General features: G+C 53.5%; 1 protein-coding gene across 6 annotated transcripts in view; it reads right to left on the bottom strand.

Annotated features, from left to right (window-relative positions):
* The window catches only part of HEMK1 (HemK methyltransferase family member 1), a 34637-nt gene that overhangs the window by 1815 nt on the left and 10988 nt on the right, over positions 1-21834 (bottom strand). For 3 of the 6 annotated variants that reach the window (XM_067754557.1, XM_067754558.1, XM_067754552.1), the window contains one exon: positions 4411-4548. In XM_067754557.1, the coding sequence (XP_067610658.1) occupies positions 4455-4548 (94 nt within the window). In that variant the 3' untranslated portion in view covers positions 4411-4454. Of the gene's footprint in view, positions 1-4410; positions 4549-10066; positions 10533-10817; positions 10921-21834 lie in introns of those variants that run through there. The other 3 variants (XM_067754560.1, XM_067754554.1, XM_067754556.1) reach the window with 2 other exon arrangements.

Here is a 21834-nt window from a genome sequence, read left to right as displayed (position 1 = left end):
CAGACACAGAAGGGCCAAAGGCAGGCTCTTCACCACCTGGTGCCATGACCCAGACAGAAAGTGCTGGAGCAGGAGGAAGCCCTTCGTTGTCCACAGAGGGGACACGTCTCAGGGTGCCCACTGGGTGCTGGCAACAGACAAGGGCTTTGCACCTCATGTAATGCTCACCACAACCCTGGGAGTAGGTCTAAATATTACCCATATTTCACAGATGAGGAAACTGAGGCCCAGAGGGGACAAGGGACTGGCTGAGGAGGTGAGGCACAGAGCAGAGCTAAGCCTGAGGGGTCCTGACTGCCCACCTGCCCCTGCACTGCTACATGAGGTGGCGAGGATGGGCAGCTGGGGTAGGGGGGCAGCTTTCAGGTGAGTTGTTCTTGGATGCTGGCTTTATCCCCTCACGTTCCTGCCTGCTAAGGTCTCTGGAGCCACTGGCCTGACCAAAAGGGTCCTATCCCATTCCCCGTCGCCTCAGCCCAGGCCAGGGTCCAGCTCTTGCCTGAGGAGGGCCTACCAGCTACTTCTGACCCCTGATACTTTTCTGCTTCAATTTTTTCTTTTTTTTTTTGGCTGCACTGCGCAGCATGTGGGATCTTAGTTCCCCAACTAGGGATCGAACCCACAGCCCCTGCCTTGGAAGCACGGAGTCTTAACCACTGGACCGCCAGGGAAGTCCCAATCTGCTTCAATCTTATTTTCATGTTTCCCTACCAAGGGAGTGAGTGACGCCTACTTAGAACAGGATCAGTGGAGAGCATGTCATCGGGCCCCAGACCCAAGTCAGAGACCCAGCCTAACAGATGCTGAAAATCCTCTGGTCACTGCAATCACCCCTGGGTGGCTCTGGGCTGGTGAAAGGAGCACACCTACCAGCACTGACCGAGGAGGAAGAAAGGAGCTGACTGGAGGGCGCACAGGACCCTGCACAACATACAAACAATAACTGATGGTAACCCTTTACCAATTAAGTCCTTCACCAGCACACATGCTCTTTGGGCACAAACTGGGCCAGACTCCATTTGGGCCCTGGGGACACAGCAGGGAATAAGATGGACACACTCCCCATCCTTGTGGGACTCATGGGCTGGTACGCGAGAGATAAACAAGTAAACAAATGGGCACTCAGGATGAGTTTTGAGTGAAATGAAAGCAAAGCAGGAGGCGGGGAAGAAAGTGCTTTGGGTATGGGGACACTGCTGCCGATGAGAGGGTCGGGGAAAGCTCTGGAGCAGGGTGGCACTGAGCCTGGACACCCGAGCAAAGAGCAGGAACTGGCTATGCAGACAACTTAGAGAAAGGACATCCCAGGTGGAAGGAGCTCCAGTGCAATGGCCCTGAGGCAGGAACAAACCTGGTGTGACCAGAAGATGGCTGGCTGCCCAGGAGGGCTGAGGAGACAGAGGGCGGGTGGAGAGGGCAGAGGGTGCACATGGATTGTGCTCTGGTGCGGTGGAGCGCCCCTTCAGTGTTTAGCAGGGACAAGCTATGATCCAGTGCTCAGTTCTAAGGAGTGAACCTGTCAGCTGGGGGTGGGGGGGATGGCCCCACAAGGGCCTGGGGGCCAGAGGCCAGAAGGAGGTTGAGAGGTATGGGATATGGAGGAGTAGGGTGTGGTGGAGAGCAGAGGAGGCGAGGTGATCCTGGGTGCGGTTCGTGCCCCATTAAGTTCTCACTGCAGCCTTGCACACCAGCAGAGGTTGTCCCCATTTACAGCAGAAGAGGTAAGACTCAGAGAGAGGTGGTGGCTTTTTCAGGGTCACACAACTTGTGAGGGGCAGAGCCGGGGTTCAAACCCTGACTCAAGACCTCGTTTGTATAAACTGCTGCTCTGCTCTGCCTCCCAGGGGCTGGCATGCTAAGGCCTTGGCCCTCACAAGGCACTGGGGACATGTAGAAGGCCAGGCAATTCAGGAAGGCTTTTTGGAGGAGGGGGGCTGGGGACTGCCCTAGAGGATTCTGTCAGGCCACGGGGAAGTGGGTTTGCAGATTGATCCTACGTGGTGTCCATCCTCGGACTCATGATGCCCCTCTGGAAAAATTCTGGGACAGAGATGCCACTAGGCCATTCAGGTTTCTCTTGTCAGTCAATGACAGGTCTTGCTGGGAGGCTTCACCCGTGATCACCGAATGTCCTAACACACCCTGAACCATCGGGGTCTCTGCACCTGGGCCCAGCTTCTAATCTGCCAACTGAGCAAATCTTGCTGGATCAAGGGCAAACATGGGTCTGAACAGGTCTGGGGACATGGCCAGGCTGGCTCCACTCTCAGATGGGAACCCTCCCACCCAGCACAGCTCCACAGTGAAACAGAGGAGCCAAGAGCCTGAAATAAGTCCTAATCAAGAAGGCAGGAGGATTCTGGGACCTCACAAAGGCCCTCTTTCTTCAGGAGAAGTGGAGCCTGCACAGGCCTGGGCAGACCTTTCATACCAACCTGTTAGACCAGTTTTAATATAAAGCAGGTTGGAACTTTGCCAGAAATTCAACAGCCTCTCCTGGTGAAGGTGTCCTCCCCACGCCAACTGCAGGGTATGGGCCCCCTCCCCAGCTTAGGCAGGCTGCACAGCCACCACCCAAGGGGCCATTCCAATGGTCACTCTGGGGCAGCAGGCTGGGGCTCCCACATCTGATACTTAAGACAGGAGGTCCCTGGAGGTTTACTCCTGGCTAGCATTTCCCTCCAACCCTGGTTTTACCCCCACCTCCCCTCCAGTCTGGATTACGTGCTGTACACTTGGTTTGGGGGGCCTGTTTCCCTCAACCTCACTGAACCTCATAAGATTCCTTAGCTATGAAATGGGGAGAGTGACAGCAGGTCTCTCAGAGGGGACATGGGGGGCCCAGGAGGATTTATAAGTTGATACTGAGGAGAGCCTGAGGGTTCAACATGGCAGCTGCTGCAGCTGTCACTGTAACTATTCCTTGTCCCTTGTTTTAATCCCATTTGAGAGGTGGGCAGGGCAGGATTTTTTTTTTTAGGCTGCGTCGGGTCTTAATTGCAGCATGTGGGATCATCATTGCGGCATGCGGGCTCTTCGTTGCAGCTCACAGGCTTCTCTCTAGTTGTGGCGCGCAGGCTCCAGGGCACGTGGGCTGTGTATTTGTGGCGTGCAGGCTCCAGAGTGCGTGGGCTGTGTAGTTGTGGCACGTGGGCTCTCTAGTTGAGGCGCACAGGCTCAGTAGTTGTGGCATGTGGGCTTAGTTGCCCCCTGGCACGTGGGATCTTAGTTCCCCCACCAGGGATCAAACCCGCGTCCCATGCATTGGAAGGCGAATTCTCTATCACTGGACCACCAGGGAAGTCCCCGAACAGGTGTTGATGTCCCCTGAGGTCCCCATGGGAGCTACAGGGGAGCTGGCTGGAACTCCCTGGAGCTATAAGCAGCCTCTCACCCCACCAGCTTTGATGCTGCCCTGCCAGCCCAGCCCTCCACCTTCAGGCATCATTTGCCAACCAAGGCCTTGGGTTCCAGTCGTGGTAAATAGACCCTTTGTCTGGTCTCTACATGGGCTGGGGTGGAGGCTAGACCAGCCTAACCTTCTAGCAACTTCCCTTGCAGCTCCAGTAGAGACTAGGCCATCTGCTACCCTTGTCCACACCTGGAGGATGAGTCTCCCTCAGGCCTGTTACTTTCCACGCCCTCGGTGGTCTATGCCCTCAGAGGTGAGTCACAGGTGAGGGAGGTGAGCTGGGTAGCACCTCTGGGTCTGTCCCATTTCAAAGCTGCAAGCCTGAGACCCAGAGAGTCAGGCTAGCTTGTCCACAGTCACCCAAAGAGGAAGTGGCCATACAGGGCTGGAGCCCAGGACTTTGAATCCCAGGTCAGGGCCTGTCCCTCTCACCCTAGAACTCTTGAACTTGAGTCTGCTGCCTTCTGACTAGGAACATGGACAGCCTGGTTCAAGGCCCTCCAGACTCCCCCTGTCCAGACCTGGACTCTTCACTGTCCCCTAGACATGCCTCCACTCTCCCCCCATCATGCCTCCACAACCCCCACATGCACCCCCCACCTGTTGATCTCCACGTCCGTCTACCTTGCCCCTGGTCCTTCTCAAGCTGCTCTCCTGCTGCTCCCCATGGCTGCCTTGCCCAGATCTAGCCTTACCATCACTCACCAACCTGAATGGACCATCCTGATGGCCTCCTCACTGGCTCCCTCAGCCCTACCACCATCTCCAGAGTGAGGGGCTTGCAAACGCAAACTTGTCCTGCCTTCCTCATTTAGTGATATTCACAGGCTCCCCTCATATCTTGCTTGTGCCTTACCCCAGGCTCCAAGACATGGATTCCCAAACTGCCAACAAGCCATTTCATTCTGCTTCCCTCCAAACAGCCCTCCACATACCAGGATATCATTCATCCTGGAATGTCCTCTTCCTCAGTTGTGCCAGGGCAAACTCTTACTCACCCTTCAAAGTCCAACTCAAATGCTCCTTTTCTGAGAAGTCTTCCTTAACTTCTCCTGCATTTATTCATGCCTGTGTTGGGCACCCACTGCATCCTAGGGAATCTCCCTGGAGCCTGAGTTTTCCCAGGTCTCTTCAGCCTGGGAAGGAGAAAACATACTTTCCATAACAAATTCAAAAGAGCCATTCTTTGACTAAATTTCTCTCTCTCTCACACATACACACCATGCTTCCCCTGAAAGTCTCCTGGGGATGTCTTTGAAGAGGCAAATTAGCCAAGTGGAAAGAACTCAGGCAGAGTTCAAATTTCAGAGCCTCCCAAATCACTGTAGGATCTTAAGCGAATGGTTTAGCTTCTTGGAGCCTCAGTTTCCCCATGTCTTTTTTTTGCTGAGTCACAGGTGAGGTGGGCTCTGGCTCCCTCTTTCCCCAGCCAAGCAGCTGCCTCCTCCACAGCTCCTCCTTGGAGCACAAACAGCCAAGAGCTCTTTTTTTTTTTTTCTTTTTTTTTTGTCCACTCCGCATGGCATGTGGTATCTTAGTTCCCTGACCAGGGATCGAACCCACGTCCCCTGCATTGGAAGCACAGAGTCTTAACCACTGGACTGCCAGGGAAATCCCAGTTTCCCCATCTGTCTAACAGAGATAGTGGAAGTGCCCTGCCACAGGGTGGTTGGAGAGTGGCTATGCCTAGTTTTGGGGGAATACGGGGTGAGTAGAAGCTGATGCTCATCTCTGAGCAGGAGATGTGGCAGGCCCAAAGCAGGAGGAGCCTTTTTGTGTGGCCAAAGCTTTATGCTCAATGGAAAGGCAGTTGCTTCCATGACTCAGGCCTGGTTGAAGCAGGCAGGGCCCAGAGTGCAAGAAGTGGCCTCTGAGGGCTGAGGGAACTTGGGATGGCCACAACTCCTCCAGGCAGTCCTCTAGGACTGTTTCACTGCACAGTCCCCACTAGGGAGATCCACACTCTGATGGTGTGGCTGGAAGGGGAGTGGCACCCAGCAAATGCTCCCCAGGCACAGCCCTGTTCCAGGGACTCCCCACACCCAGCACCGATGAGCCAGACTGGGCCCTTCCTGTCACCAGAGCCGGGCTCCTCCTCCATCAGAGGTGAGGACTTCACTCATAGTTTGGGTTGGGCCAAAGCTTTGTTTTTAAAAGTGCTTCTCGCCTCTCAGCCTTCTCCTAAGAAGCACTTCTCCCCTCCCCACCCCCACCAGCCCTACTTCTGAGCAACATCAATGTGTGTGTGTGTGTATGTGTGTGTGTGTGTTGACCTTTCCACTTGGCCAACATTCCTTTGTATTTCTCAGCTCCTTTGGGTAGATGGCCATGGTAGGAGGAGTTGTTAGGAGAGCAGGTTCTCAGGAAACCTTTTCTCCAAAACCATAGAAACATGGAGCCCAAGGAAACACTAGAAAATGAAGGCTTATCCAGAAGGAGATGGGTTTCCGGAGCAGTTAGAGGAGTGTGGGTAAGAGAAAAAGAGAGCTCTAATGCCAGTGTGAGTGCCTGCAGGGTCTGGCCTCTGGGCATCCTTGCAAGGTCAGTGTTGTCAGCCTGGCATCTAGTGGGCAGGCTGAGCTTAGGCAGGCAAAGCTGGGTGACCCTGGGCAGATTGCTTTATCTCTCTGAGCCATACATGTCTTAAAGTAGACCAAAGTCCTGGGTTTGCTGTCAGTGCGATCAGCTCATACTCTCTCTACCCCAGAGGTGCTCAGACTGGGTCTCTATAGCCCTTTTTCTCTTCAGAGCCAGCAGGTGCCTGAATGCGGAGCTGTGGGCTTTGGGGCAATAGCACCTGCTCTTAGCACCCGGACAGTCACCCCCTTTCTCCTCTGGGTCTCAGTGGATGAACTGGGGCATGCTAGGCTCCAGGAGTATCCCTGGGCCTCACAGAGGGCAGAGAACTAGAGGGCAGAGAAGGCGTGGAATGGGCACCCCCCACCCCCACCCTGGGTGAGGTGTTTTTGCTGGAATCGCAGCAGCTGTGGCTAGAGGCCTCTTCCCAGGAAGAAAGAGCAGAGCGCCTCTTCCAAGAACTCGGAGGAGGCCTGCAGGCAGGGGAGGGGTAGCGGGGAGTTAATTTTAAACCAAACAGCCTTCAACGCTTCTCAGGAACTGGTTGCTCAACATGATCTGGCAGGTCCCAGATGGGCGGGCAGGCCTGGTGCCAGCTCAGAGGTGGCAGGGGTGGAGGACACGCCCCAGAGTGGGAGGCCCAGTGACCTTGAAGGAAGTTAGGCCCTGTCCTTGCCCATGAATCAGGGCCTGTCACCCCCAACCCCCACCCACCTTGCTGAGGGTGTTGGATGGGGTGACTTCCTCCATCATAATCAGGCAAGGTGAAATTATAAGATTAATAATACAGGTGTCATGTCCTTCCAAGGACCAACTGTCCCATCCCCTCTTCACTGCTCAGAACCTGCCACTCCTGTCCCCTGGCCTATACCTCTGGAGGTTATCTGATGAAGGCCTGCTCTGAGGCCAGAGTAAGGCTTGTGCCATTTGCCTATGAGATGGGACCCTGGGACGGGGGTCGGGGGATCGAGGATGGAGTGTAGCAAGCTGAGCCCAAGTTCTGGGTCCAAGGGGTGAGCCTCCTGTGTGTGCAGGGAGGCTGTGAGCTGAACTCACTGGGCCTACCCCGCCCCCTAGCTGACTGGGAGTCAAAGTGACTTCACACACATTGACCTCCTGTCCCCCGACCCTAGTGTGGCCACCCTCTCCAGGCTGACAGCCTAGGCCCACCTCCCAGCGTCCGGACTCTACAGAGGACCCCGCCCAGGGCACTCCCTCCTTCATTCCCTTTGCCAGCTGCCCAATGAGACCCCAGCAGCCTGGGTGGGGCGAGGCCTATGTTCTAGGAAAGGATCCTGAGCAAGTGCTGCCAGGAGCCGCAGTTCTTGGAATCGGCACTGCAGAGCGAGGGGACACTTCCTGGAACCCGCTGGCCACTCCACAGAGAGAGGCTCACAGGAGGGGCAGTGACCTAGGTGAGGGGGAGGGGGTGCTGAGGCCACAGCTGGGATCCTTGCCTCCAGGAAGCCCTCCCTGACTGTGGGTGCCTCCTTAGACTCCCCTCTCTCAGCACTGAGTCTGCAGGGTCCCTCTAAGGGCTCTGCCAGGACAGGCTCAGGTCTGGCACAACCTCTGCGGTACCCAGCATCCAGCCCAGGGATAGGCACCGAGTGGACAACCAGAAACAATAGGGAAAAAGCGGGCGTGCGTGCCTGGGAGGAGGGGCAATAGGCGGGTGAGGGGGCACAGGTGAAAGTGGGATGTTAGGTGCAAGTGTACTGCCCAGGCTGGTGAGCAGTGAGGGCTACGAAGGCTAAGGGGAAGGAGGAGGGCGAGCAAGGTGGGATCAGCAGTGGCAGGCCCTGCTCACTGAGTCCCTTGCTGATGAATGGGAAACCTCTGGCCAGGACTTCTGTCTCTCCTTCAGGCCAGTCTTTTCCTAGAGTGTCTTTCCTCTCAGATCCCTGTCCCACAGCTGGGGTACAGGTCCCAGCCTCAGCATCAGGCCACCTGGTATGGTCCTAGCACCAGTGCCCAGCTGTGCAGTCTTGAGCACACATCTGGCCTGTTGGAGACTCAGTTTCCCTACTTAGAGGATGAAGAAGAGAAGCTGCAGGGCCCCCAGGACGGCTGTGCAGGTTGTGACCTGGTTCTGGGACTGGATTGGGACCTAGTCACACTTTGAGGGAGTAGCCATGAGTGTTCCCATCACAGGGTCCTGGGGACAGCAGGGGTCTTGAAGGGGTGCTGGGGGGCATGTCTAGACAGGCACAGAGGGGAAGTAAGGGCCTCCCTCTCTAGCTGGGTGACCTTGGGGCAGTCTTTTAACCACTCAGGACCTGTTTGCCCTCAGAAGAATGGAGAACGCTCCCTGGCTAAGGCTGGACAGAGGTGTGGGCAGGGATTTGCCTCTCCCCTCATGCCCTCAGGTCACTCCTTGGCTCTCACTGAGCACAGCTCCAAGCCAGCTACCCACCCCCCCCCCCGACATGTCACAGAGATGGGGCCCCCAGCCCATCCTCCAGAGGCCAGTCCTGGGGTTGAGAAGGGCTGAGACTCAGTGCCCAGGAGGGGGCTGTGAGGCAGGGTTGTGACAGAGAGGCCCTTTGACCCCTGCAGGAAGATGGTGGGGCACCCTAGGGACATAGTTCACCATTATGCTTGCGCTTTGGAGTGCTGGTTCTCTGGGGCTACCTGAGGCAGCTGGCAGTGTAGTGCTGCATTCTCCACCACTTAGCAGCCCTGGCGCCTGCACCCAGGTCAGGCTGGCCTTGACTGGGAAGATACCATGGGAGGACTGGACCTGGAACCACCCGACCTGAGTGGGAAGAGCTGCTAGGTGGCACATAGTGGGTTTGCAGAGGACACTGGTGCCCTGCTCTATATAGGTGGCTCCAGAGCCAGGCACTCTGCATGACTTGAGCCAGTTATGACTTCTTACCTTACAGAATCATGGTGAGGAGTAAATATGTTTGGTGATTTTTCTCCTTGGGGTCTCCTCCCTGGTCCCAATCCACCCCTCTGGCTCCCCCTTGACCATAGGCCCAAGTAGACAAGAGCCCCAGAAGCACTCTTTCTTTGGCCCTTATTGCAACAGGAAGAACTATGGACACATCTGCTCTTCCCACTGGAGCACAGGCCCTGACATTTGCAGTGCTCCGGGCAAAAGGACAAATGGAGGCCCACACTACAGAATCTAAATATTTAAAATCATAAGTCAAGCTACAAACTGCTAATAAAACACGTGCTGTCCTCCTACTCAACAAGTAAACTTTCAAAACAATAAAAAATCTGTAAATCTGTGGTTTTTGTATGTCTGAAAGTCATAAAAATATCAGAAAGTCAGATATCAAAGATGATTCAATTTAATGATTATTGCTTATGTTCAGGTGTTCACTGATACCAAGTGAGTAAGAAGATAAAGACATGCCTAATTCATAAGGTATTATATACTTATTCTGTAACATTCACTGTTCTTGCTTTAATTCCAGTAAAACTATTGATTATGTTGTTATAGTCAAGATTTTCACATAATTACTATTCTATTGGCAATAATGATTTAAAAGACTAAAATAAAATATTATATTCAAAGAGCACAAAAATATGAATTAAATTTAAATATTAGAAATTGGAAGTATTTAAAATACATTCCAAAAAGTTATTTTTTAAATAATCAAAATTAGTAAAATTAAAAGGCAAAATACAAACTATAAGTTATAATGAACTGATATAAAAATTTAAGTCAAAAAGATTTAAACTAAAATTTTATTCAACTTTTTGAAATTTTTATTAACTGTTAAATATTTTTATAGAAAGAAACCTTCCCAATTAGTGTTCAAATCCCCTGTGAACTCTAAGCCTGTTTCACAGCCTCCCTCCATTTCCTTGGGGTCTGAATGGTGTCATCACGAGTGGGTGTTGGGTTTGTCTCACATTGTGCCACCACTGAGTGTCAAATCCCCAGTGATGGTGATGCCCATGTGTTCTTTAGTCCATTTATTGTGAATTGATCATTTGTGTGCTTGTGATACATTCTAAATAACAGCCTCCAAGCAGCTTAGAAGAGAGTGGTGACAGACCAGGCACAATTTCCAATAAATGATATTGATCCAATATCAATCCAATAATTGATATTGATTTGGGAAAAAAATGAAGTCCAATGTCTACCTCACACAGGGAAATCTCAATAATTCTAGATGGACTAAATATTTAAACATGAAAAAATGACACCCTAAGAGTCTTTTAGAGCACCTCCCTAAGAGTCACAACAGTATCGACTCTGGGTAAGGAAACTTCTTCCTTCATGTGGCTCCCCTGCATTACTTGCAGGACAGGTCTGGAGAAATGAGAGCCACACCAGAAATCCATTACTGCCCATTTAGTGTCATCTTCCCAGTCTTGGAGGGTTTCCCCCAGAGGCAGGCTCAGGGACAAGGATCCAAACACAAACAGCTTATTTCAGAGGTGATGTCAAGAAGCACCAGTAGAGGATAGGGAGGCAATTTTTCCTGGTTGTCTCCCATTTCTGTACACTTGCTGGTAGAGGCACTGACTGCCCTTGTTCCAAACAATACTTTCAAGGGTGATTATTCCAGTGAACAGCCTTAGAAGATAGAGATAGCGTCTCCCTCCAGGGAAAAAGGCAGATTTATTGTCCAGTATAATAAAGATAATATCTGCCTCTGGAGTGAAGGGTGGGCAGGTTTGTTTATAGTCTATTATAAAAGATTTGGGTTCCCTGATCTCAGGGTTCCTCTCCTGTCAACCCACTGCATGCACAGGCATCATCTGGCCCTTATTGGGTCACTCTGCGGGAATTGGGGTTCAGGGAAGTGGTACAAGAAAATGCTGATACTCTGTCTACTGTTACTGTGGAAAGTAAACTGACCTTTGTTTCTCAAGCAGGAATCTGTGTCTTCTGCCAACATCCTCGGGAATATGACAACTTGTTAGCTTGTGAGTTGGGTGAAATCTCAGAGCCTTCCCAGTTCCTGACATAGAGGACAGGGGAAGTGAGACAGGGAAGGAAAGGAAGCCGAAGCAGGTGTGTTAATGAGTGTGCTCTCTCTCTGGGCAACTGAGGTCAGTCCTCGGTTGAGAGAGAGTGTAGAACGCACATCAGGGTTGTCCTACCTGAGAGGTAAGGAAGCTGGGATGTGTATCCACCAACTCCCACTAGTCACTGGCTTAGGGCTGCTCCAGGGGGTGAACTCCCTGCCTATTTCACCTACCAAGCTGGCCTCTGCCATAGAGAAAGCCTCAAGCTGAGCACTGTAACTGCTGTGTGGAAACCTGAGTGGGAAGGGATATGCCCCATGCAAGCGGGGCCTTATCTGAATACTGCCCACGGCCAGTGCCTGGCACAGTGCCGAGCAGACAGTGATCAAATGCATGCCACATGGGCCAAGGATAAGGACCTGTTTACTTGCCTCTGTCCTCCACTAGGCTATGAACTCCTTATGGGCAGTGTCTGTCAATTTTTCCTTCACACTCTAGCACCAAGGGTAGGCCTGACAATTAATCTTAGGCTCCCAGTTAGGGGTGTAGGGGAGTGAGGGGATAGCCAGGCAGTGATGGGGCTCACTGCCTCATGGGGCAAAGGCAGACTCCCTGCCCACCTCCTGAGACCAAGTGGAAGGGAAGAGCTCTGGAAAGGAGCAGACAGCTCTGTTCAGGGCCATTTAATGAAAGGGCGGCACCCAACAAATCTGAAGCTTCTCTACTCTTTGTTCAACCCCCACCCTCCACCCCACCAAACACAGGCCTAGCCCCCAGTTGAGGGGTACTCAGGGTGTGGGGGAATAAACAAAAGCTGGAATGGTAAACTCCGAGGGATCAATCTTGCCTAGAGTACAGTGCTCTAGGCTTCTGGGCCTTCAGGGAAGGAGCAGAGTTGGGGGCAGATGGTGAGGCCTAGCAGAGGTGCGGTTTCCTCTCCTAGCTCCAGGGCCCACCCCAGTGCCTGGCAAAGTCTGGAGGGCTGGGCTGGCCTGAGTGTGGCTTTCACTGTCTCAGCCTCAAAGGACCCTTCACACCCAGCCTAGGGCTCTAGGGGTCAATTTTATGTTTAGTAGGTGGGTGCAAAATGGGTGGGAGTGAGGGGGACAGAGGCTGAGGGAGGCTAGAGGCAGGGGAAAGTTCCAGGGGGTCAAAGAAGGTATAGAAACCATTTAAACAGAATTTGGAAGTTTGGATTTTATTTCCAGAATCAGAGAGAGATAGACAGAGATTGATTGAGAGAGAGAGGGCATTCCAGACAGCTAGGACAGCCCAAGCAAAGGTGTAGTGTGGGGGAAATTCCTAGGAATGGCAAGGCTTGGGAGGACCCTGTGGTTGGTCCCTAGGTGGGTTTTCTGGGAGAATCAACCCAGAGTTTGATGCAGTGTGGTCATCAGGGATTGCCAAGCCCCAAATGCCAGGCCAGAAAGGTCAGGGATGTGGACAGGTGCCCAGGTCTGGCCCATTCCCCTCCCAGATCTCCCCTAACTTGCTGTGTTACCCTGGGCAAGTCATGGGCCCTCTCTGGGCTTCAGCTTTCTTTTCCATGAAATGGGGGCACAGTACTCAAGCTCCCATGGGCTCCCATAACTCAGAGACAGTAGCTGGGCCTCCAAGACAGGGTGATACCTCATAAGAACCTCAGTCGCCCCTTCTCCAAGTATGGAAGGCAGCCTCGGCCCTCAGCAACCTGGGGCCTCTCACAGAGGCCACACACACAAGGTCCTGAACTGGTTCCCAGAGCCTGGAGCTCCCCCATCCAATGGAAGCCCTGCGTGGACACACCTGTGATCATGGACATGGACCCACATGCTCAAGTCCCACACCTGTGCACATGCACATATCTATGGGTACCTGTGTAGGGGTGTGCAGGTCTCTATGATGGGCATGTGTGATGTGGCCTGCCTCCCTACTGCAGACCAGAGCAAGCCTAAGGACCCAGCCAGTCATGAGGGGCCTGTCAGGAGTCGCCCATGTCCAAATCCATGAGTTCCTCAAGGACAGGGCCCCATCTGAACCACCCTACCTGGCTTACAGTTGGTGCTCAGTGCTTGCAGGTGAACAGTGGGGCTGGGAATGGGGGAGAGACAGGACACTAAGGACCTCAGTCACCCATTCTCCAAACTTCGGAGGTAGCTTCAGGCCTCAGCAAGTCTGGGTCCCTCACAGATATTGGCAGGAAAAGAGGACTTGTCCAGATGCTGTGTCCTCACACGACTCTGAATTTCACCCCACCCAGATGGCCCCAAAGGAGGCAGAGGTGCTGGGCTCTTGGCTATGACTCAGCGGAAGGAAGACAGGAAGGGGGGTTGGTGGTGCTGGGGCCCTAGGGTTTTGCTTCTCATTTCTCTCTTCCTAAAGTATAGCAAGTTCCCAGAAATGAAGGTACAGAAACCCCAGGCTCTCAGGGGCACTGGGTTCCCCAGTCCTCCCACCCCTGGAGATCCCACATAGGGCCTGGGGAAGCCCCTAGTCCCTGTCCCCTCCTTGGGACATTCTTCCCTGCCCCAGAACCAGGGACTGAGTGGAAAGTCCACACCAGAGCCAGGAGGGAGTCGTGGACTCCTGAGACTTTTCAGAAGTATGTGGCCCAGATTCACTTGCTGAGACAGATGCTGAATGAGAGGAGGCACTGGAACCTCCTGGACAGGTAGGGGCGGAGCAGTCAGGGTGGGCTTCCCAGGAGAGACAGAGGCTGCCCTCACCAAGAACCTGAGTGAAGGCATCCTCAGATGCCCCACGTGAGTTCCTTCTTTCTCCTTGCCCTCCCTTCCCGTCCTCCTTTCCTTTTTTTCCCCCTCTTTCTCTCTTTCGTTCATATTTTTAACTATTGGAAAAAGCCCAGTTTTAAAAAGCACACACACACTCAAATGGGCACAACACCAAACTATGATACGTTAGAATCCTACCCATGTGTCCAGAGACCCAGGTTTGGGCTGAGCTGGACATGAGCCTTCTCCTGCTGCCCCTGCAAATGAAAGAGACTGCAAGGGGCCCTTCAGAAACATGCTACCATTTGTAACCACTTATCTGTGAGAATCACTTGGTGGGGTCATTTGGTCCTGTGCCACCAAAACCAAACACTGAAAAGACACTGAACGCTGAGGCTGACATAAGACTGCAACTCCCATCCTAGCCCCCAGTTCAAACGTCAGTGCTCATCGCTGTTCACCTTGATGGACTTAATGCTAAGAAAGTGTTGAGAATTTGAACTTATAAAATACATTTATGTTTAAAATGATGCTTTTATCTTTTAAAAACTACATAGTTGAGTTCCACGTGAAACTTGGTTTGAAAGAACAAACTCTACAGCTCTAGGGCTCTGGGCAGGAGGGCTGGGCAGAATGACAAGAGACAGAGGATTTCTGTGTAAGCAGAGAGAGTGGGGAGCCCTGGTCAGTTCTTGAGCTGTGGGAATGCCTTCAAGAAGGGTTTTAGGCACATCCACCTGCACCCTGTCCCAGAACCTCCCAGGCCTGGGGACCTGAAACGTTCCGCCTGATATGGCAGGCTTTACACTTCCTTATGCTGCGAGGGGACTCACTTTCCTCACCCACCTGTCAGCAGGGAACCAGAGTCTGGGTGTCTGTCAGTCCCACCCCACATCCGGAGTACATCAGAGCCTCCTTTCAGCAGCAGCCACTTTCACTGCCCTCCCCTCCCCCATGCGCTCCTCTGCTGTGGGGTTTGAAAGTTTGGCACCAGGGGCAGCTGGGAGGGGAGGAAGCTCACTCCACATCTGGTGCTTTCTGTTTGACTCACCACTTTCCTCTTTGCCCTGGAAGCCCATGTCAGCCCTGGGGGCACCCCAGCTGGGTATCCGGGCCCCGGGCTGCAGCTGGCCTCTGTGGCCTGCTCACTCCCCTTCCAGCTGGGATGTCAGAGGACTGGGTTCAAAGCCCAGCATGGCTACTTCCTGCTTGTGTGATGTTGCACCGGTTAAGTCTCAGTTGCTTCATCTGTCTAGTGGGCCAAGGAAGGCTCCCCTCATGTGCAGACAGAGGATTTATGATAAAGTGTGTGCGGCACGGGGCACCATTACACATGGAGATGCCCAGTTACTGTTGTTGACAGAGCTCAGGCCTGGGAGGGTGGTCTTCACAATTCCATCTAAAGGGCTGCCTCTAGGTTATGTCCCCACATGGTCACATTTGGATCTCCAGACACCCCTGCCCACTGCCCCTGACACTGCCTATGGGATGGCCTGAGGGCACCCCACTCTCTCAAGCTGTCTGTCCCTAGTACCCCAGTGCCCAGTTCAGGGTGGCTCCAGGGCCCCCAGGTTCCAGTCAGAGCCCTGGGCCCTATCGTGGTCCTGGCCACCCCCCACCCTACATCCAATCCCTCAGCAATGGATGTGAGTTGGTTCTCTTCCAGAAGGCCTGTTGCTATATGCCACTGCTATAGCCCCCAGCGGCCTCTAGATCCTGGCCCAGTTGCCGCCTCCTGCCCCAGTCCCCTCTTCCTGGCAGCTAGAGAATATCCTCAATGCCTACCTGACCCTGTAACTCACCCTGAGACCCTTAAATTAGGCTCTGGTACCCAGAAATGCATTCAGAGCTCAACCAAAGGCACCCACCACCACGTCACCACAACATAGTCCTCTCCACGTGCCTTCAGGCATCCAGGCTTTTGCCCGGACTGTCCTCACTCTGGGCCTGCTCTATCCCTGTCCTGCACCCTACCCTCTTCAAGCCAGGTGTGATGACCAAGGCCTCAGGCCCTGGGTCATTAGGCTTGCACTGGAATCCCAGTTCAGCCAGCATATAAGCAGATTCCTTAGCCTTTCCCAGTTTTAGTTTCCTCGTCTGTAAAATGGGAGGGTTCACTGACTTTGCCTTATGGGATGTCTTGAGAGTGAATAAGATAATCCCAGAAGCACTTGGTTCAGGGTGCACCATTCAATCTCCAAATTTTACAAGCTCTTCTGACTGGTATCATCTCCCCGGGGCCTGGCACATAGTAGGGCTTGGGAGACACAGGCCTGAGCCTATGCTGCACACACCCCAGGAGAAGGGCCCACCAGGGTAGGCACTGGGCTTCTGGAAAGCCCGCTGGGAACAACCCTGGCAACCCCTGTTCCTGCTCTGAGGATCCACAGGCCCAGGTGGACCGCTGCACTAAGCTCTGCAGGGGGCAGCCCAGGACCTAGCTATGCTGACCTCAGTCTCTGACCAGTCAAATGGGCACCAATGGTGGCCTCACCCTCCCTTCCAATCCAGCGGTGAGACCTGATCCGTGACTGCACCCTGCTGAGCCTTGGTTTCCTCATCACGGAGATGATTAAAAACCCAGTCTGTGGGGTTGTGTGAGGATTAACACCAATAAATGTAAAGCAGCTGCTTGGGGCCTAGTGCCCAGCAGGAGCTCAAGAAATGATGGCAAGGAGATGGAGGAGGAGGAGGAAGGCCCAGGGGGCTGCCCAGATACTTCACTCAGCTGCAAGGTCTAAGGGCAAACAAGGCCCAAGCAGCTCTAGCTCGGGGTTCACTCTACTCGCCCATGTAGCTTGGCCTCACACTGACTCCCAGGAATGGCAGACAAGACTATACCTGGAAAGCAAGGCAGGTTGGGGGTCTGCAGCTGATAAAGGGCTGGAGGCTGGGAGGCAGAGAAGAGACCTGGGTTTGAGCCCCAGCCCTGGCCTGCTGAGCCTTAATGTTCTCATTTGCACACAAGGATCTCTATGGGTGCTTCAAGTCCCAATAATCTGCTCCTGGGGCTCAGTAGGCTGGGAGACCTGACCCCTCCATTCCCCTAGATGCATGTCCCAGGAGAGGGCTATAGACCCAGCATAGCAGGGGGCAATACAGTGGAATCCCTCGCTCTGAAAGGCGAAGTCTCTGAGAGAGACCCCAGCCTCTGAGAAGGAGCGACCAGACAAGGCCTGCCTTCCGCTGGGCAGAGCTGCTCTGAGCCACCTCACCTCTCCGCTCAGTCATGGCCAAGGCCAGGTGGAAGCCAGCTCAGTCCAGGGCTCCCAGTGAGGCTGACGTAAGCTTCCCTTGCCTCTCCTACTCTGTGAACTGTAAAATTGGCTTTTCCCCACTGTTTCCCTATAGGATGATTGACAGGAGTGTCTTGGAAGGGGAGTGGTCCCAGAATTTGAAGCTCTTACACATCGGATTCCTGGTTATGAGGCCAAAGATGCTAAAGGTTCCTTGGCAGGGTGCATAACCAGTTCTCTCAGGGAGGGAAGAAAAGAGGAACCCCTGCTCTCCTCACAACTACCATCAGGGCTTCAAATGAGACCCAGATCTGTCCGCACACCCAAGGCTGTAGTTGGGCTAATGTGGCTGACATCAGGGATAGGGTTGAAGGTTCCAGGTAGCCACTTCAGCTCTGGGGATCATGAAGCTGAGAATCCTAGGAATGACCCACTTCTAGCCCAGCCACACAGCCCAGCACAGGCTTGTAGCAGGAGCTGGGCACTGCCTGGGGGCTGGAAGGAGCCAAACCTCCATGGCTTACATGGAGGGATCACCTTGGAGTCAGGGGCTGCTGCACTCATTTCAGGCACAGTACCTGCTCACCCTCACACCCTGTTCATTATCACACACTCCAGGGGTGCTGGGTCAGCCACGTGACTCCATGGGAGTCAGGACCAGGCTCGGATCCAGTCTCTGAGGTCCCTCTGAGGGCCTGGGTGGCCCCCATACCACTGGAGATAGACCATGGAGGCCAGCTTTGCTCTCTCCCCCTGATCCCAGTTCCATTCCCCACAGCTCCCAGTGCCTGGGCCAGCTTCTCTGGGTCCCACGCTGGGCAGTCTTCTAGTCTCTCACTCCAAGAAAGGGTCAGCTCTAGGGAGCCTGGGCAGCTCAGGTCTCCAGGTTGTGAAGGGTTTCCCACCCCCATCCCCACCCACCTCACTGCTCAGAGGAAAAGTGTTCAAAGCAATCTATTATGCACCTCAAAATCTTTCAATCTCTGCCTATTTCCAAATTCCAATTCCAAAGCCACTTCCATTTTTAGGTATTTGTTAGAGCAGCACTTCACTTCGGGTACCAAAATCCATAATAGTATCCTATTGCTGCTACAACAAAATGACCACAAATTTAGTGTTTTTAAACAACACAAATGTATCATCTTACAGTTCTGGAAGTCAGAAATCCAAAATCAGTTTTAAGAGGCTAAAATCAAGATATTGGCAAGCTGGCATTCTTTCTTAAGGCTCTAGGGAAGAATCCATTCCCTTGCCTCTTCCAGCTTCTAGAGGCCATCTGTATTCCGTGGCTCATGGTCCTTCCTCCAGCAATGGCATCGCTTTGACCTCTGCTTCCACCATCACATCCCCTTCTCTGACACTCCTGCCTCCCTCTCATAAGGACCCCTGTGATTATATTGAGCCCACCTGAATAACCCAGGATAATCTTTCCATCTCAAAATCCCTAAATCTGCAAAGTTCCTTTTGCCATGTAAGGTAACAAATTCACAGGTTTATGGGATTAGGACATGGGCATCTTTGGGGCCATTATTCTGCCTACTACAGGAGGGAGAAGATTGCTTTACCAGTCCCAATCCCTGCCCAGATGGCCTGTCCTAGGACTGGGGGTTTATGGGATTAGGACATGGGCATCTTTGGGGCCATTATTCTGCCTATTACAGGAGGGAGAAGATTGCTTTACCAGTCCCAATCCCCGCCCAGATGGCCTGTCCTAGGACTGGGGGGTCATGAGGGGGGATCAGGCTGCTGTTCTGGCCAATGCTGGCTGGGGGCTGGCTGGGGGCTGGCCGGGGCCCAGAGCTCCAGGAAACCTGGCGCCTGCCTCTGCTGCAGAAAGGACGGCCTGTACTCGGTGTGGCCACTGTGCAGAGATCAGGTGCACTGTAGCCCAAGAAGTGGCTATGGCTCAACTTGAACTGCTGCCTGGCTCGGGTGGGAGGCTAAGCCCTCGTAGCTTCTTCTCCCTGCTGACCAGAATATGTGAGAGCTGCTGTCAGGTACGATATGAGCCACATGGGAAATTCCAGCTCCATTCTAGAAAACGCATACACTGTTGGCTTACTGGTGGACATTTACTGAGCTTAGTGTATGCTAGACCCACATGGGACCCCAGAGAGAAGACAGAGACAGGAAGGCTTCCAAATGCATGAGACAGAATGTCATTGCTACTGGAAGAAGTGGGCTAGGGTCTGGTGGGGAGAACCCAGAGGTCAGATGGGTGGTCCAGAGGAGAGAGCATTTGTGTTGGAGCCTGAAGGAGAGGATTATCTGGACTAGAAGTGGTGGGCAAGAGCATTTCTGATGAATGCACAGCCTGGTCAAAGGGAAGGAGGGGTGTTTGAGGAATGGATAGCTCTGCAGGGAAGCTGGAGTATAGGGCAGTGGAAGAAAGAATCCAAAGATGGACAGGGAGGGACATGCTGGCCTACGTAGGTTAAAGCAGTTCTCAAAGCCAGTCAGCAGTGGAATACTTTGCTCTGATGGAAGCTTACTCAGAGTACTGATGAGGCTTTGGGAGGGCTCCCCAAGACCCTTCCCATAGTCATCCTCCCCTACCTCTTCAGATCTGGACTCTGCAGGACACGGAGACCACATTCAGGTCATGGGGAGCCAGCCAAGCGTTTAGAGCAGGAATTGGGAGAAGTTAATGGCCCAGGGTCCAGGTGGGGTTAGGGGAGAACAGAAAGGGTACATGTCAATAAAGCAGCTAGATGGGCCCCATGGAAAGAGCCATGGGCAGCTGGGAAAAGCATACAACTTGAGGCAAAGTGTCAGTTTCCTCAACTGTCAGAAGAGATGTAATTGCTCTTCCAGAGTACATCAATCAGGGACTCCTACACCCTTTGCCCACGCTTGGGGCTCCAGCTGACAGAGGCTGGGTGGACATCAGGCACATCCCTCAAGACCTCAAGGGCCTGTAGAGCCTGGACTCCACCATCAGCCCCACATCTTCCTGCTGTTCTGTCTCCTGGGCTCCATGACACATGCTAAAGGAGGCAGCTCATCTCTGCTCCAGCCCCAGTAAGGAGGGAGGAGACAGGGCAGGTGAGACTGGCTTTCCCTGGGCTGGAGCCACAGGCTGCTCTGGCCTGGACCTTGGGGCACTCAGGCCCTGGTGAAGAGGGAAAGGAGGGACTGAGGGGAGATCTGGCTGCCAGGCTACCAGCCTCTTGGTGGCTCCATCTCCAGAGGGCAGAGAGAAGTCAAGAGCCCAAGACTGAAATCCCTGCCTTCCCTTTTTTCCAGACTGCCATGTCTCTGCCTGACTCGTGTTGGTGCCAACCACAAGACACACACGAGGGTACAGCATCCTCCTTATGTCTGCCCTCCAAGGCAAGCAGTGAAAACGTTCACAGTGCCCCATGAAAGGTGCAAACCATGGTCTCTTCAAAATCATCATATTAAGATAAAGAAAGCACTTGGTCCCATTTCTCAGACTTAAAAGCCAAGGCTGACAGAGTTGAAGTCATCTACCCAAGGACATACCCTAGTGAGGGGCAGATGCCAGGATCTGCACCCAGGCTGGTGTAGCCTCAACACTGGAGCTTAACGTCCAAGCCCCAGTCAAGCCAGTGGCTGCAGGCTTGAAGCCCGGCCCTGCCAGTCCACTTGGCCTGCACCTCTTTCTCAGGGGAGTCAGGCCTCATGGGAGGAAGTTGTCCCCAAGGGTGCCTCCTGCTTCAGTGACCCCAACTATGCCTACACTGTCACTCCCCATTATTATGTACTCTTGGGGAGCCATATCCACATGCTTGCCAAGGCCTGAAGCCAGGAGGGTGAGACCATCAGGGAAGCCATCAGTGGTTGAGGTGTGGGACAAGGAGGCAACAGACTGCTAGGTCAAGGCAGCTACCCTGAGATGCTGTGAAGAGAGCAAGAGCCCAAGGACACAGGTAGGAGAGGAAGGGCAATACTGGTGAGGCAGGCCAAGATCTGAGAGCAAACGGGGGCTCTGAAAGCCCACGCCGCCTTTCCAGGTTCCTTTTGGAACAGCCATGGCTGGGAGTCCCTGGCTCCTCCTCAAAGGAAGCCATGGGCGGCTTGAGGTCCATGCAGCTGGGTCTGGGCAAGGAGCAGGATACGGTAGCCCTGGGAACTGCAATGTGGCCTCTGCTAAGGCAAATACAACCCCCAAACACAGCGAGGGAGTAGCTCAGGCCAGGTATAACTCCAGCAATAGACTCTCCCAAGGCAGGGACCTAACTTCCTATCTCCATTTGGCCTCCTCCCATCATGGGACCTCAGGCAGGCCATGTCTTCTGTTGTGGAGTCCCTGCCTGGGGAGTGGGCCCTTGAATACCAGCTACATACTTTACCTGACTGACTGAGATTAAAATGAGGCTGCCATCTTGCACTGGCCTTGGAGCCAGAAAAGCCAGCTTCTCACAGGGAAGGGAGCTGCCCAAGGTCCCACTGCAAGATACAGCTCTAGAACCCAGCATCCTGGCTCCATCAGAGGATGCTGTCTACCACACACTGCCTCTGGCCACTGCATCACCAGGTCAGGCCTCTGAAAGTGCTGGGTTGGGGGGATGGGAGGGGAGACCAACAGAATGAGTCAGCCTAGTCTGCCATGTTCCTTGAGACCCACCCTGATGCAGGCTAACACCAGCACCTGCCAACCTGGAGGTTTCCTGTCTCTGTGGACAGAAGGGCCTTTGGGCCTCCCGGCAGCCACCAGCCTGCAGACCAGAGCTAGGGTAGAGGTCAAAACCTGGTGCCCACTCTGTCTCAGCTTCTCACTCTCCCCAGCTCCTACCAGGGACAGATGGGTTTTCAGAAACCCCAAGGCTTTGAAGGAATGTTTTAGCTCAAAACTATGGGAATAAAAAGTAAACACAAGCCCTGTTCACCCCTCACTGGCTCAAGCTTTCACTTAAATGAATGTGGACATGTGACCCCAGAACTGTGCAAGGCCCCTCAGCCCCATCCCCACCAGGAAGTAGGCTGCCATCCCCAA

Source organism: Pseudorca crassidens, chromosome 10 (genome assembly GCF_039906515.1).
Source record: "Pseudorca crassidens isolate mPseCra1 chromosome 10, mPseCra1.hap1, whole genome shotgun sequence".
In the NCBI taxonomy this organism is placed as follows: domain Eukaryota; kingdom Metazoa; phylum Chordata; class Mammalia; order Artiodactyla; family Delphinidae; genus Pseudorca; species Pseudorca crassidens.
The sequence above is the reverse complement of the archived record's forward strand: the minus strand, read 5'-3'. Positions and strand labels throughout refer to the sequence as shown.